Source organism: Cupressus sempervirens, chromosome 10 (assembly GCF_028749045.1).
Source record: "Cupressus sempervirens isolate cs-2001-9-10 chromosome 10, ASM2874904v1, whole genome shotgun sequence".
In the NCBI taxonomy this organism is placed as follows: domain Eukaryota; kingdom Viridiplantae; phylum Streptophyta; class Pinopsida; order Cupressales; family Cupressaceae; genus Cupressus; species Cupressus sempervirens.
In genome coordinates, this window is record NC_143127.1 from 945,676,064 (window position 1) to 945,693,905 (window position 17,842).

Below are 17,842 nucleotides of genomic sequence, written 5' to 3' on the forward strand. Positions count from 1 at the left end.
TGATCAACTTATAAGCTGCTTTGCAATTTCAACAATTCTATTGAAACAGACCTATGCAAAGTTCAATCATAGCCCAAAAATAATGCAGCATTTGAAATTTTTTCAGTAAAGGTGGCATTTAATCATAGGGAAAACACTTACCACCATATTCAGAATCAGCATACAGTTTCCATCTTCTTAGATCATCTTTTGATTGGAAACTAAAGATTTCTGTCTCTGTAGGTGGTGTTAAATCTTCTAACTTCCAGGAAAGTGCTGCAAGGCAAGGCAAAGCACCCAGTTAATACTGATGACTGAAGCCTGTATTAGGTGATGTGCACTAATTGAGGAAATAAACGGCTAGGATCATTCTCAATGTAATATTAGTAGTTGAGGCTAGGGATTTGCCCACTATAAAGAAAATATTTATATTTTATTTTCATCAACTTAACCACTCAAATAGAAAGACTATTTATTTTTATTAACTCAATCTTTAAGAGAAACCACAAGTCAAACATCAATAAGTAGTAATAGAGAGAGAGACTTCTAAAAAAGCCACTCAAAACACGTGGATTACTTGACTTGAAACAACTAGATTCTAATCACAGAAAGAAAGAAAAAAAGAATCTCCACTCTTCACTGCTTCAGTATATTAGAATCAGATCCATCAAAAACAGTAACTTCAAATAAGTTTGATATATATAAACAGGAATATAACCAAATTGCCATTTTAGAACTTCACAACTCTTTTACACTGAACATAATTTTAACTATACAATCAGAATAAAAGACAGAAACAGAAAGAGAGAAATTAAAGCTAACCAAAACTTGCCTTTTGTTTGTGCTTCACTGTTTATTTTTCATTGGTTTTAGGCTCCGATTATGATTCTGAAATCTTCTGTCATAATCTGAGTTCTCTATTATTAGCACCTTGGATTCATTTCAAACCTTTATTAATTTTTCTTTTGAGTAACTAGACTTCAGTGCGCAGTTTTCCTTATTTGATCTTATCAAGGCACTCACTTTAAGCAGAATCTTGAAAACCGGCTTTATATCTCTAATTACTTTCCACAATAGGCTTTTGCTTTCTTTTACATGCCTAAATATTAATAAGAAATTAGACCTATCAATTTAAATATCAAGTTTCTTTTCCCTTGTCCAAATAATATAGGCAGTTAATTTCAGTGTTTATACCCTAATTCTCAGCATATGTACAGTGGAATCTCAAATTAGATCAGTTTTATAAAATAGGCTCTTCATGTACTTTCCAATTCCATCTGATAGATTACTGCCCTATTTTACCAATGGGGTGGACACTATAGCCCCAAATGGTGATACTTGTATGAGATAATGTCCAATGCAAGAAGCAACTAGGGAACCTGTTACTGACACTTACACATGTTCGCGCCATTGCAAATGGGGAACCCCTAGTTTTTTGAAATGTCCCCTATCCGTCCGTACTTGTTATTCACTACAATTTATATTTTATAATTCAGATACTTTAGACAAAGACTCTTGTAGTATTCTTGACTAAGGGAGTGCTAATTCTGAATGTTCCATTCACCCTTATACATATTAAACTAAGGAGTAACCACTGTTTTATAATCCATACTTACATCAAGTCCTCAATCTTCTCCAAATTTATATATATTTATTTAGAGGTCATAGATATATTTATTGTAATATATAATATCCATTATATACTCATAATATTTATTCCAACCTCGATCCCTTCTTGTCTTATTTGAACTATATTTGTTCACTGGTTCTCTCTTTATAATCAATACAAGTTTATTTATATACAAACCTTTGATCCATTTGCATCTCTTTTCTATATATGTTACTGGTTGATATATATAGATTAGCACTGTATAATGTATGAGATTTAATTTGTTATTAGATTCTAGTCAGCACTGATTGTACCTCCTTATGTATTATTTTCCTCAACAGTCTTGGTGATCTGTACTCCACTGCATACTGTGTTATTTCCAGCAATGCATGTACTACATGTGCTGATGGGTAATCCTCTATTACCAATATTAATTCTCCATTTTCTCCTGGACTGATGAAATCTATTCCTTATAGATATTTGAATCTCCTGATGTCTAGCGATGGTCATGATATTTGCATGGAGATATTCCTTGGTGTTGCTATCATCTGAAAATCCGTTCAATGTCATAAGAAGATAAACTATTACTTCCTTATTTTCCTTAGCTTATCCAAAATTATGCACTCTGAATATTGTTTGTATGTATAAAAATATTCATTTGTTGTTTAAATCTGAGCTAACAGTGCATGTGCTTCCCTTTGGACTCATATTATTTTATTTCCAAGCACCCGACCATGATCATCGCTTGTGTTCTGGTTGTCCGTGTAGACTTTTGATGGTTATACATGTATCTCTGCATGTCTCTGTCTGCTTTGTAAGTAATCGTTTGTGTTTGTTGTTATGTCTCTTGCCTCTGTATGTTATTAACTCAATAACTATGCTTATTATTGGGCCAATACTTTTATCTCTCTAGTTCCTTATCACATTCTCTATCCAAGTTGTTTATTCAGTCATTTTTCAAATTCTGATCTTGCGTATCTGATGCCTTATCATGGCTTGCCATCTCAAGAATGATCTTCTCCTATATAGTTTGCTGCCTGATATCTTTAGATTTTTTTCCTTTTCTCGTGGTTCGCTCTGTTGGTTCTTAAAACCGCAGATTGGAATCCTACAAGCCTTGCCTGCTCGATGCTGGGATATCCAACCGGTTAAGGCCAACTTGACGGTATTGATCAATGTGATCCAAATCCCTTGCGCTTCCGACTCTGCAAAACTGAGGTGGGTGTACCTGATCCTAGACAACAACCTTAAATCCAAAATGCTTAAAGCAAATAAATTAGAATGCGAATGCAACAAAAGCTTTTCAAAATGGCAAGAATTATAGAAAAACTTTAGAACTAGCAAATCATGAATTGAAAATAATGAATGAATATATGAAAAAAAAAAAATTTAAATGATTATTACAAATGACTGCAACAAATGAATATATTAATTCTTCAAAGAAAAGAAATGAAACAGTTGCCAACATATGGACTATGAATCAAGAATAAAAGACTAGTGCTTAATTAAATGGGCAATCAGAGTCAACATTATAAGTTGACACGTACAACTTTATAACGTCTAATATATTTAAACTATAAACAATTTTAACTATTCAGATGCGACAAATCAATTATATAAATGCAATTTTAAACTAGTCTAGGATGCACTTTAACTACTGCGGAGACAAGCTAGACATAAATATGGAAACAATTAAATATTTCACAATATTTATGTTTATCAAATTTAAAATGCAACAATGACCCAGTCCACTTATCCGAATATTAAAATATTTATAGAAAATAAATAAAAAACATTTATAAAGGACACAACTTAATAATAATTTAAAACTCTAATGCAAATAAATTAAATAGATATTTCTTACTGATCTAGAAATAATATTGTACCGGAGACACTCTTTACGGATGATCCATCCAATACAGTTCGACTCCAAAATGGCACAAGAATTCATTTGATAATCCACCATCCACAGGCTTAGTTCAAAACTTCATTAATTTACAATTGGAAGAATAAAATACATCATAGAGCTTTAATATGAATATGAAATTGTCTCTGTTTTACATTTCATATTTATAACTGATGAAGAGATATTTTCAATCATCACACCCCTTGGTAACAAATAACCGATCATATAATTTTAATGTAATATTAATTTAATGATGATCAATTTTTTGTTTTGCGCTCATTATATGATGGCCAAATTCGAATTTGATAATTATTAGAAGAAACCGAAACACTCATGCTCCATATCCGCATAGGGTCCCTCGCATATCCCTTACCTCATTATTGATGAGGATCCATCATCACACATTTGCGATTCACACTATTTTATCAAGTCTTTTGATTTGTCCGTTCACACTTTCGTTCGTCATTAAACTCCTCCTTGTTTGCCGCTAATAACCAAGATGTGAAGGTTTGTGAGTTCCATCAGGGGTAGCAATCACCATAGTTGAGATGTGGCACATAAAACATACCTTTTATTCATTGTATATAATTTCCCCATTGAAGAATTCACTCAACATATATCATCACATGCATTTATCGGTGGAGACTCTCCTACTAACCGTGCCTTCTTCTTCTTTTTTTAAGTTTGGAGCTTTCTTCCACGGCAAAATATACTGCATAAGACTAAAGCCGTCTGGTTGTGCTCGTCGGTTCTTGTATGGTGTCTTGTCAATTCTTATTGTCTTTATATATATTTTCATGGTTGCCTCCTGATGCTTTCCATAGCATTTTGATGTTATTCAAAGATCAATAATATTATGTGTGTTCATATCTCTATCGGGCTTATCTAAACATTCCACTGCAACTTGATCTTTGATACAATCCTCTAAATGTTTGACACATTTGTATATGATTGCCATGATCGTGGGGGAATATCCATTAGATTGCTCATGATGGCATACTCCTAGTAAGGATCTTTCTTCTACAAATTTTCATGTGTGTGACCAATCCTTGCTTCCACAGTAACGCTTCAACATGTAGCAAACGCAAAATAAACTATTAGACAATGATTGAAATTTTAAAAAAAATACTCCTACGGTTCAGTGATGGGCGCCTAAGAGTTTCTTGGAATACAATACTCCCACATCCGAAAATTATACATTCTCTCTTATCTTGATATTTATTCCAGATATTAGAATCTGTAATATCTCTTTGTACTTTTGTATATAGCCGTACCATCTGATAAGGTGTGTATTTACTCTCCATACCCCAACATATTGTGTGCTTGGTGACTCTCGTTGTGGTCATGAAGAAAATCCCTGCAATTATCACTTGGAGAATCCCAAAGTGAAAGAAGTATAACACCTTTCAATTCCAAAAATATATTTGTTATGTGCAGATTACTTCAAATGCTATCTAATCAAATAATAAGGATCTCCCATTTGTTCCATATACTTTAAATGCTTCATCTCATGCACGGCTTCATACAACAAATGAAAATAATGCATGATTTGATGCCCAATGAATGCCAAGGAGCACAAATAGTCTGATGTCTTTCTCATAAATATACAAGAAAATAGTAATACATTAGTCACTCCCAGACCTCACATGCTTTACTAAGGCTTATCCAAGTTTAAAAATTGTCCTATCTTCAAGGTTCAACACATATTTGTTGTGAAGTTTTCACACCATCGCCCAAAATTTTTGGGGACCCCCTTTTTTCTAATCGCCTTGGCAAATTTTTGGATTCTCCAACAATTTTGAGTTTTGAAAATTTTGAGCCTTGGACACCTTCAGGGCCAGTGGGGAGAAAGTTAGATTTATTTTCACCTGGTTTCAACTTGATTTTCTAGAGCCACCAATTTCATCCTTGAGCCGAACAAATTTTAAAGAGCAACACTTGGTAGGATAAAATTGTAAATTTTGTACTTAGACATTTTTCTTTTGAAAATTTGGATATAATTGTGTAAATTTGGATAATTTTCAAAAATGAAAATTTTGTTAAATTTGGTCTTCTGGAAAATCTTGATTATTTTTGGTGAAAAAGATTAATTTTTGTGATGGTGAAATAAAATTGCAAAAATCAATTTTTGGCTTTAGAAGAAATTTTATCTTATTTTTGTCAAAATAAATAAATTTATTGGCATAGCAAAATCAATTTGGGTAAGAAATTGCAAAAAATTGATTTTAACAGATTAAAATTGTCTTGAAAACTTTTTGCCTTTAATAAAATTGGTAATTTAATATTGAAAAATGGCTTTTGGTTAGCCAAAATCCTATTTCAATGACGTATTAATTACTAAATCCTCATTAAATGGAAATATTTAACATCTCCAACGCACCATTTAATTTCTTTTTGCAATTTAGAACTAATTAGCAATTTTAAAAGTTAATTTTCATCATGGCAAAATTAATTTTGGTTAAGTATTTAATTGTGGGCCATAATTTTGCATTAATTATTTGTTTTTCTTTCTCCCAGGGTCCAAGAAGAAAGTTGGGTATAAGAGGAGGCCTCTCTCCCATTTCTTCCTCACTTCTCACTTCTCCTTCTCAAGGCGTTGGTGATTTTGCAAGAGTAGATCTGCACTTTTCTTGCTTGGCGAATTTTGTGGAGGCCGAAATTTGTGAGAGCCAAAATTTGTGGAGGCCGAATTTTGTGGGAGCCGAAATTTGTGGGAGCCAAAATTTGTGGGAGATAAAATTCTGATTTTTGCAAGTGGCTGTGATTTTTGCCCTTGGTTGGGAAATTTTATTTGGAGGTGAATTGCATGATAAATTTCTAATTTGCAAAGGGATTTGAACTTCTTGAAAGTCATATCCTAGGTTCTGAAAAGTCGCTGTAATTTTATTGGTTAAGATGAATTTTCATCATCTAGAGTTGCAAGGAGTGCTTAAGCTGACATCCATCTTTCGTTCTAGTCTAAGGATTGCTCCGCTTGGTTCTTCTTGCCTTTTGGTCCACCACTCTACCATCCCGTAATAGGGCGACGAGCATGGAGGATGATAGTGCAAGTAAGAATCCCAAGCGGGCGAACACTAAGAAAGACAACGAGGGTATGACGCCCAAAACTTCCTTCTTCTCGAAAATGAAGTGAATAACTGACACCAATATCTGTACAGTGGACATGATACGGATGAGGGACAGACTGAAGGAAGGACAATCCCCCTTAGCAAAGAAGATGTCAACGAGACAGATTTTGGATCGAAGTTGGATGAGTTGGGAAAGGTTGCTATCAAGAAAAAGCATTTGGGCACCCTTTTCTCTCTCAATGTTTTTATTGGATTTGAGAAAGAATATGAGAAGGATCACGAAAGGATACTACAAGCAGCAAGTGGCATGGCAAGGTCAGTGGAACTCAAGGCAAAGCACACACCCTGTCCTCCTATGGGAGAAGTTAATGAAAGGCTAGCTAAGTTCATTGCCTTAGCTAAGAAAATGAAAGAAAAGGGAAGATTTATATTAGAAGATCATTTGATGTAAGCCCAAGTGGCAATTTCCCTTTCTTCTAGAATAGGACAAGTGTCTATTTCTGATTGGCCACCATTTCGGTGCCTTCTCATTGGTTGCCACTTTTTGCACTTTTTTCATTGGTCCATTGATGAGGTGGCAGCTTCTCATTGGCCGATGGGGTGGCAACCCTAATTAGGGTTTTGAGGATCCAATCTGGATCGTTGATCTTGTTTTGATCTCCACCGTCCGTTGTTTTTTTGGCCCCTATAAAAGGCCATTTGCTCTCATTTGTAAAGTGTCGGAGAAATTGTTGCGAAGATAATACCAAAATGCTCTCTTTTTCATTGTTGAGATCGGCATGTTGATCAAGAACATTGGGTGTTATTGCATGTTTTCTACTTCCACTTAGTTATATTTCATTTCAAGTTGTTTAAGTTGTTCAAATGAAGGTAAAGTAGGTGGATAGTTGTGTGGTAGCATTGGTAAATGTTTGATAGGGATCAATACTAGACCACTAGCATCCTAGCGGCTGGTTGGGAAGCCTGGTGTGGTAAACTAGTCTATTATTCTTTTGAAAAATTGCACCTATGGAAGTGAGGCCGCTGGTCAACTCTCATTAGGTTCGATCCCCGTCCATTTGCTAACCTTCCATTCATAGGTAGGAGTAGAATAGTGAGTAGTTGGGTAGTCGAAGCTTAGAGAAGTAAGTTAAGTGATAGAGCTCATCCATTCACCTTCCACAACCATCGCTTTCCCATCAACATCATCACTGGCAGACACATCCTCCATCACCACCATCATCAACATTATCTGCCTCCGCACATTTCACAAACCGAGTCACCATCACCTTCATTCCACCAAAGTCCAAGTCATCCTTGAATGAATAGCGTAAGGCCGCCTACGTGATTACCAACGAATCACATCAATAAAACTGAGTGAGTATCGAACGGTGTAAGGAACATTGGAGCTATTGCTTATGTCTTCATGAGTAATAACTTTTCAAGAGAGGAGTTGCACGTTTGATATCCCATATTGAATATTCAAATCCTAGTATGTTATGTAAGTGATACAAAACTTGCATCAACAATATTCTAAGTAATAACAGCATCCAAATAGCTACATATGTAGTAGGAGCATCCTTCATAAACTGAATACACCACTTATTCGTCCCTCATTGAATCTGGCATAATGATGAAATAGTTTTAAAATATCTCCCCTATGTAGTTGCTTGCATAGGTCTACTTCAATCCTCTAGCACTATAAATCAATGACCAAAAACCTCAACATTGTTTCACAAATGGAGACACAATTTTTAGGCTCCATCACGCTTTTCTATCGATAACCATATTCAATGATTCTTGTGATTTATTGATTCCATGACAGGTATTTCTTCTTATTCTATTAATCTTTCCCTCCATATTCCGTATATTTGAACGCCTTTGATAAAGCCATGAGTTGGATCTTAGGCGGTTGCTGATCCTTCCATTAGTCTGCCGATTATAGAAAGAAACTCCCATTCCCCCCTTTGGAGGATTACAATTATACTCCATATACCTTGCGTGGAGATGAAGAGTTTTGTTTGTAAAGGATACATCTCATCATATCTATTGTATTAATTTAGATCTCTAGTTTGGTCCTATTTGCTCCATTTATACATTCATTAAAATTATTAATTTGTAATAGATTATAATATTTTATTTTTATTATATTCATCATATTAATATATTAATAATAGATGATTGATTCTAAAATATTATATTATATGTTACTAATTTCTTTATTATCTTTATTAATATAATAATAAATTACATTATAATTTATTATTATTTATTCTATTATTAATTTATTTTTCATTAAATCTTATATATGGGGACATGACATTTTTTTCTTTAGCAATAGCAGTGGTCTTAGATGCTTTTAGGTGGTTTGAGGTGCTCCTTGTAGCAATTTTTAAGTCTCCTGGTCGAAGAGATGAGTTTGTGTAACTTTGGTTTGCTAGGAAGTCAAGTCTATTTGGAGTGCAAGCAAGAGTTGAGCTAAGCTAGTCAAAGATATGGAGGTAAAATTGAAGGATTTGTGAGGAAATGAATTAGAACCCTTTAAATCGTTTTTCTGCTTACAATTTGATCTTAGAAAGTCGGAAAAGGTAATGAGAGGTAATGTTGTTGAAGGTATTGTTGGTTATCAAAATCACTGATTAGAAACCTACGAGCCTTGCCTGCTCGATGTTGGGTATCTAACTGATTTTTGGCCAACTTGACAGGATTGATCCAATCCTCTGCGCTTTTGGTTCCGCTGGACCAAGGCTTGTTTACCTAAATCCTGGATGGCAAAACTTAATTCCAAGATGATTTATAGCGGATTATTGCAATCAAATAAACTCCTCAATCGGCAAGCATCAAGGAAGACTTCAAATTGCGATAAATAACTTCAAACTTTGATTATTTATAAGAGTTGTATGCTGAAATAGAAAAGTTAAAACAGATTACTATATGAAATCAAATCTTCAAAGAAAAAGGATAGAGATACGCCAGCATTGGATTCAAATTTAATGAACAGGTTTATGATCAGTGCTGACTTCTAATTGGGTGATAGAGTCAAACATATATTCTTTACTTGCAACTTTATAGTATTAATGATAAAGTATTTGTTAATAACTTAATCAATTTGATGCCACAAAATGTCACACTGTAACGTATTCAAACTAGTCTATTATGGTTTAACCATTATACGGACACAATAGCTACAAATAATGGGATTGAAATTATATCCTGCACTATTTGTACTGATCAAATCTGAATAACAGAAAACAATTTGATGTACTTATCAAATTGATAAATTAGAAACAAATGGACAATAAAACCATAAAGGACGAGTTCTATATATTTCAACTCTAAAATAAATAGAATTTCTTACTGATTTAATTGTTGGACAAATCGTGCTGAAGACACTCAACTTTCTGATGCTCTATTCAACACAATTCAAACCGCACAATGCTTGAATTAATGCTCAGAAAATTTACAATTCTCTCTACTTAGTTCGTAACTCTAGTTTCTCCTTTAGAGGATAAGAACTTTAATATTATTTCTGCTGAATAATGACAAATTCCTTTTTATGATTCTCCTCTTTTTATGACCCTTACTTGATTTACATTTCACATTTATATAGACTACGAATAGTCATGCTTTGAAAAGTTGTGTCCTTTTGAAAAGTCATGTTTTAATAACACAACTGTTCAGAACTAATAACTAATCGTCCACTATTATAAATTTTTATTAAAACACTAATACTTCACAACAACCGGCTGCTAATTAAATCATCAAAATTTGAATATGGACATTTCCATCCATGCTGATAAACTCCAACGCTTGCCTCTGGTATTGATATTCACATTGCGTCCTGAATCGCTTGACATTATGTGAGCATTTTCACCATTATCTACACAGACGGCATCCTTTATCCAAACGTGTATACATTCTGCTCACAACTTTGAAGCCCCTCACATACGACCACAACCATGACATTCTGTTTACACAAGGAGGCCTTCATCCCATTTTAAACGATTGCAATCAAACTGAAGCTGCCGGCAATTTCTTCCAATCACAATCTTCAAGCCTGAAAATACTCGCAAACCTTCATTCAAAAACTAATGATCTCATTGCAAGAAAAGGATGGATGGTGGAGACGCTTCAATGAAAACCTGTTGTTGCCCTTAATACACAGCGCATGGACTTGCAAACAAACAAATATTAATGAGTACAAATGACATTACAAACCGCTGAATATCGGATGGAGCCTCTCTGCTTAAGCGGCTTCTCTTCCTCCGTCAGGCATGACAAAAACTCCTGTTACCACTCTTCGTTGGGAGGTAATCTTTGACTCCTCGATGTATGCGATGAAAGGCTGTTGCCGCTAATGTGACAAAAACACACTGCACTCAGGATTCTCCTTTATTTTCATCCCGCAAGAAGTCATGCTATCCTCTCATTTGATCATCACAATGTCTGCAAAACTCATCTTCGTCATTTGTATGCACATATATGAACCTGAGATTATCGTATCTACTGGCTTGCTTGTCCTTCTACGCGTATAGTTGTCCGACTGATGACAAACACATTTAACGCCTCGGCTGAACCTCTGTTAGTTAATCTGAGGACCAACATGTATCATTTTCTGGAACTATGATAAGCCTTGACAGAAAAAAGGAGCACAGACAAAGAATCTTCATCACGAGTTTTCCCAATTCTGACCATTTCTTCTTCTTTCTGAATAGGAGGATTTTCATTGATTGCCAGAAACTTCTGGATCACTATAGCAGGAAACAAATCTCGGGCATATCATACCTGAATTATGTGTGGACTTGGGCATCCAAACCTCTGTGATCAGATCACTGTATTTTCTTCCTTTTGTAATGCAATGTCTGGGTTCCCTGATAGTTAGAGAAGATCTGCCAAAATATCCAATTGTACCAATTGCGCTGATAATGGAAGCATTCATTACAGCTAGATGTTCTGAGAGCTTTGATCCAAATGTTTCAATTTCTTTTCTGTGCTTATTATCACAATAATCATAGTAGCCATTATAGTTATTTCTTATATGATCCCCATACCCAGGGAAAGGACTCGTGGCAATATTGTCATGAAGATCATCTACAATAGTGTAGACTTTTCCATTATGATCAGACACATCCACTTTATCTATCAACTCTGAAGCTTCCTAAGTGCCACTTGCCAAATTAATAACCTCTCCTCTTGGAGCACAACAATTTTTTATTCAGTTCCAATCGATGTTTACCACATTTTTATTAACATCACTCTTATCTGATTCCATTGGAAAGTGCAGGTACATTTCAGAATAGGAGCATAGATTTTTCATTTCAATAATCTTTAAAGTATGTTCCTTCAAGATATATAGTGCTCCTGAATCTTTATTCCCATGCATAACCTTACTAAATACTCCATTAAACAGAATTTCGTGGAAAGCTTTTGCATCCCTCAGATGTCATTGGTCTAATTTCACCTCTCCACTATGTACTAATTATGATTTGAGAACTCTATCTGCAGGTTCAGCATGTCCTACTCCAGACACATTTCCTTGCAACCATTTATGATAAACTCCTGTAAAGATAGCCCTCGAGCAAAAGAGTGAAAATGCCAAATAAAACTTCCCATCTTGACCAGGCCATATGATTCCAGCGGCAGTACAATAATCAACCAAATACTATTCTTGAGATGGAATTCCTTCAGAAATGTTCCCATTTTTAAAGCCATAATATGAAAGGACTTATACCCTAAAGCTATCAGGGAGAACGGCAAAATCACACATCTGGTTCCAACTTCACAATTTCTCAAATCATTGAATTGTCACAGTCCTGCTCATGACTTTTAGCATTTGAAACATATTGGTTAAGTACAAGGAGTAAATAAGAACTGGAGATTCTGTCTTTTCCATGGTACCGGGGTCTCTAAAGTTATCCAAATTTTAGAGTTCCATCAGGTATGTTGAACCTTCAAATTTGGCTAAGTCTAGGATTCTTTGGAAACTCCCAAATCCAGAATCTTGATTATATCTCCTATGAAGTTGAAACCTATCTCAAACATCTTGACATTATTTATAAAGTATAACTTCAAGTATAAGTTCCTTTATTATACTTAAATGGTATATCTATATAAATTTTCTCGCCATTTGAACTAAAGAAATCGACTTGAAGAGTTTGGGACCTAACTTGCAAATGAAAAATCCTAGCACTCAGACATAAGTTGACCATGTCTTAGGATCCATAATCCAAGCAATCCCCAAAATTCTGCACAATTGAGAGCAAGTTTTAAGTCCGGATTTATGGGAAAAGGAAAAATGCAAAATGATGATTTTTGGATAAGCGTTTGAGTAAATTAATCCCAAGAGGAGGTCAGAACCCAACCACCTCTTGAGATTCATAATACTAGAAAACACAAGATTTATGGCCCTCAAACAAGAACAACTCAAAGCATAATTTGATGAGGAAAGGTATGATTCGGTCAACAAGGATGGAATCATAAGTATGAAGCCAAACAAGCAAAGCTTAAGTGTTATGAACAAGTCCTAAAGGGATGTCGGAATCCATTGCCCTCTTAGGATTCCCTATCCTAGGAGACGCAAGATTTCTGCCTTCTTAATTGGACAATTTAAAAGCGACAATGATTCATGGGACAATTTCAAGTGAAACTCCAAGGTAAAACAATGATATCGACCTAAGACAATAGTAGAGCATTCAAGGGTGAAGTGGTGAACTCTTGAAGACAAAGGATCAATGAGAAAAAGTAAGATGGAAATCCTAGAGGGATGACAAAATCCGCTTCCCTCTTAAGATTTTAAATCCTATGGTACCCTCAATTTCCGCACTTTATTAGAGCCACCAAAATGGGAGTTTCATGGACAAAAAGCTAAGTGGATGTTGAACAATAACTTGCACCAAGAAAGCCTATATCCAAATTGAAGATGAAACAATGGAATTGAAAAATTTTGAGAGTCGAATTGCAGTGCTAAGGGAGGAGCCAAATCTGCTGCCTTCCTAGGATTCCCAATCCAAAGGAAGGCATGGAGGAATGAGATAATCATATTCAAATAAAGGAAGAATAATGAGGTTTTAAGGCCTTCGAAACATGACAAGATGCAATACAGAATATCCCGGAATTGGTTAATTCCGCCCAACAAGCTAGGTGGTACGTTATAAAGTGAGAATTTTATAAGGGAATGAAAATGCAATTGTAAACTTTGGATCAGTCCTAGCTAAGGGGCAGATTTGACCCCCTAGATGGGATATCAAATCATAGAATCCCTTCGAATACTGCCCAGAATTGGTCCAAATCGATTAAACAATGAGGGGTGTGACTGAATAAGTAACTCCGTAATAAAAACTTACCTTTCCCACCTCAAGAAAGTTGACCAATATGGGAAAGCAAAAAACATTAATTTTAAAGGGCTTTCATTTGCCAAAAAAAGTCCAAGTCAGCCCAAATATAGGCATACCTCTTAAAGTTTCAAGTTGCATATATAAGAAGTTAGGAGATGATACATTTCCACCACAAACAAAAGCAGATTTACCTCTACAAAAGGCCAGTGACTTCCTTCTTAAGGCAGAGATTTCATCCTTGACAGCGATTTCATGACTTAGAAAACAGCCTTGTGGAGTTGGGGGAAAACATTTCTGATTTTCCAAGGATATCAGAGATCAAGTGTTGGAAAAAAGATAAAATCTTGGCAGATTTACAAATACTAAGCCTTATCAAACTCAAAGCTTAGAGGAAATCAAAATTGAAATCTTATGGTAAATCGACATTGTTGTGTTGTATTAAACAAAGGAGATGAAAACTCCTTGAATAAATTTACAAAGGCAATGTTTCTAAAAGAAACAATTGTGAACTAAAGATGAAAACAGAAATTGCCTAATAAACTAAAGACTAACTCAGATGATCATTAAAGAAGCATTAAAATATTGTATTACCCTCTCTTGATGGTCATCATCTAACTACTTGTAGCACGTAATAAAGTAATGTTGCAATTAGAACCAGTTAAGCCTTGTCAGGTTGGGGTAGTTAGAAAGCAAGAGGATGGGTCCATTGGTTTTCCTAATCAACCAACCATTATATAAGAACTTTGGAATATGAATGATGGACTCATTGTTATGGTAATCAAGAAAGTAATAACAATTCCTTGCCATTTTGGTATTCTGGTGCTAGTAATGAATGTTATGTTGGTACAGTTGAATTCATGCTATATTGTTTTGTATATTGTGCATTTATAATCATTCTACATTTTGGCGTCATTACCCAAGTCCGAACGTGGAGGTCATTGACTAAAGAGGATGGAGTAAATGGGAAGACCCTTCTACAACGTATACAAGTAACAAACAGTGATAGAGATAAGGAGGAAATAACAAGAGAGGTTCGGGTGACACGAAATCTAGAGGTGGCCTGGGAAGTTTTAGTCAAGCAGTACCTGCAAAGGGAAGCCCAAGAGAGGGAGGTTCTAGAGAGCATGGTACGGGATGAGCTTTCAATACCACCAGTGGTGTATGATCTACTTGGACAAATCCCTCGACTTTTGGCTAAAATTTTGGTACGCATGGAGAAAGAAAAAACCGAAATGGAAAGAGAACAAAGAAGACAACAAGTGCTACAGCAATTCGCCAAAAGGACAGAAGAACTGGAGGAGCATGACAATCCAAGGAAGATAACCAAACACTAAAACAATTCATGCCCCTGCCTCTAAATAAATATCCCAGGCGAGTGCCAAAGGAAGAAATCGAGGAGGAAACCCCCCTGCAAACTTTGCATCTCCACCAACAAGAGGAAAGACATCGCAACTTAAGGGGATTGGTGAACCACCCCAGGAGTACTAGTCAAATCAAAGAAAGGTTGATTGAAAACACAATAGAAGGTATAGTACTATAGACAACATGGCTATTTTGGAAGCACCACAAAGGAAGGAAGGGTGGCAGAATCCTAAAACACCTACTCGAAGAGACTATCGGCTGGAGGTAGAGCAATTTTGTAGTCTACCAGGTTTACGACTTCTAAAACCTCAAATGGTCTGACATATTTGGGGGCTAGTTTTGAGTTCTTGCCAAACTTGATAGTGCTCTTATGAGGTTTAACTCTTAAGAGAACCTTTTCTCCTACTAAGAATTCCCTATGAGTCCTCTTTGCATCTGTGTAACTCTTTTGTCAATCGTTAACTTCCTTTAGTCTTTGATGAATCTAAACCACTTGTTCTTCCATTTCTAGAAGCATTTGAAGACCTACGCCGATCCAATCTTAGAACCTGTTCTATAAGATTCCTTGTCTAATCTAATCAAAAATTTGAACTCGTGCTGAAGGAAATTTATCAAACAGTTGGTGTACACATACTGTATTATTTTATGAGGCGATTGGTAAAAAACTGATTCCAAATAATATATGCCAATAGTCTTAAGTAGATGTCCAAAAATGATAACAATGCTAAGAACAAGAATTCAATTTAATATTGCTTACGACAGAATAACTGAAGTATGGCAAGGGCAATGGAATTCATTCAATACCATTACTTACAACAATTTATTATAAACTTACAAAACAATAACTAGAGAAATTGGAGATTGGCCGCAGAAGATTAAAGTCACATGAGCTGTTATGACCAGAATAATGTCGACCATATTGTTTGACTACAACCCGTGGCCTCTTCCTTGATGTAGACGTGAGATACTGCTACCGTGAGTGATCCAACCCGATGACTGCTACTGTGAATGGAGGAATTCCTGCACATCTATTACTCTGCACCCGCCTAGTCTACACCTACAAACTGTACTCCCTCTTCCAAGCGATCTTCTCTGGTCTAAGTGGAGGATACTATGTATTGCTGAGCACATGATTGATGGCTAAACTGTGGCTACAACCCGACACTCTTCTTGCTCTGCTTCAGATTACCGAAACGACTGCCAGTGTAAGTCACACATTCCATCCATACCCACAGGATTTTGTTCTGAACGTTACCATTCTCTCTCTCAACCGACTATAACAGTTGTGTAAATAGTATGAAAGAAAAATCGATACAGCTGAATGTGGTTTCACTATATAATTTGACAAATAACTCACTTCCAGTTCCTGAGATGTTGTTACTTCCTTCTTGCCGATATCTACCTGAATTTGTATGCTAACCCAAAAATGAGGTGTTGGGGTGACATCCAACTTCCCCACACAACCCAAGGGGTTTCATCCTCGGGGTTACTAGTCACATTTAAGCAACTAGAGCAGTAGAATATTTAATTCATAAACTTTTTTTGTGTCCTCTTTCCCAAGATGAAGTCTTATATTCATAACCTCGAAGTGAGGGAAAAGTGTTGGAATAAGAGATGTGCGATTAAACACCAATTTCATCTTCTAGTCACTAAAGTCACTTTGTAAAGTAAATGACTTTTAAAACATAAAGTAACTTTATTAAAGTACTTTAATACATTACATGATGAACTTAAGACAAATCTTCCCTTGTGACTAGCAGGCATCCTTACTGGTTATGTCGTTAATCTATCCGGATGTGGAGATAGATAACCAGGCACCAAAAGAACTAGTAGAAAAGAGGGGACCTCCCTTCCCGAGATTGCTTGCCCTCAAGCAATCTCAATGTTGGATGCTGTAAAATAGACTCACCCTCCCAAGTGGCGTCTTCATATGGAAAATCCTTCCAACGGACTAGATATTCTCTGACAGATTTAATTCGCAACTTCCTTTCCCTGGTCTCAATCACCTTTGTCGACTCCAAAACAAGTCTACCCTCCTCGTCAAGTGGAGGCAAGCCCTTTAATGGTACAATCTACTGACCGATTGCCTTCTTGAGGCATGAGACATGAAACACGTTGTGATCCGACTGTCACTAGGTAAATCCAACTTGTAAGCAACCTCACGAACCCTCTTGGTGATGCAATAAGGTCCGTAAAATTTGGGCTTAAGCTTTTCTGACCCACTTTTCTTCAAGGAACTCTGTCTATATGGCTGGAGATGAAGATAAACAATGCCACCTATCTCAAAGCTCTGCTCAATATGATGTCTATCAACATATAACTTCTATTGGTTCTGCGCCTATTGAATATTATCCCTAAGAGATCTAAGAATATCCTGTTGATCCAAAATCCAATCTTTGGCTAAGGGAGCCCTGTTATCCCTATAAGGCCAAATCAATGAAAGAGAGGTGTTCGTAGCCATAAAGAGCGCTGAAAGGAATCATTCAAATGGACATATGAGATGTGGAGTTATAGCAATACTCCCCCAAATACAGCCATTTAACCCAAGCTCTTTGTTGACCTGCAATGTAGTTCCTCAAGTACCCTTCCACCCATTTATTCACTA

The 17,842-nt window shown here is 35.8% G+C and overlaps 1 protein-coding gene across 2 annotated transcripts in view; it reads right to left on the reverse strand.

The window, feature by feature from the left end:
* Positions 1-17,842, reverse strand: part of LOC149537093 (putative complex I intermediate-associated protein 30) — a 174,766-nt gene that overhangs the window by 131,256 nt on the left and 25,668 nt on the right. For both annotated transcript variants that reach the window (XM_089807088.1, XM_089807087.1), the window contains exon 2: positions 142-255. In XM_089807088.1, coding sequence (XP_089663214.1) covers positions 142-255 — 114 coding nt within the window. The remainder of the gene's footprint in view (positions 1-141; positions 256-17,842) is intronic.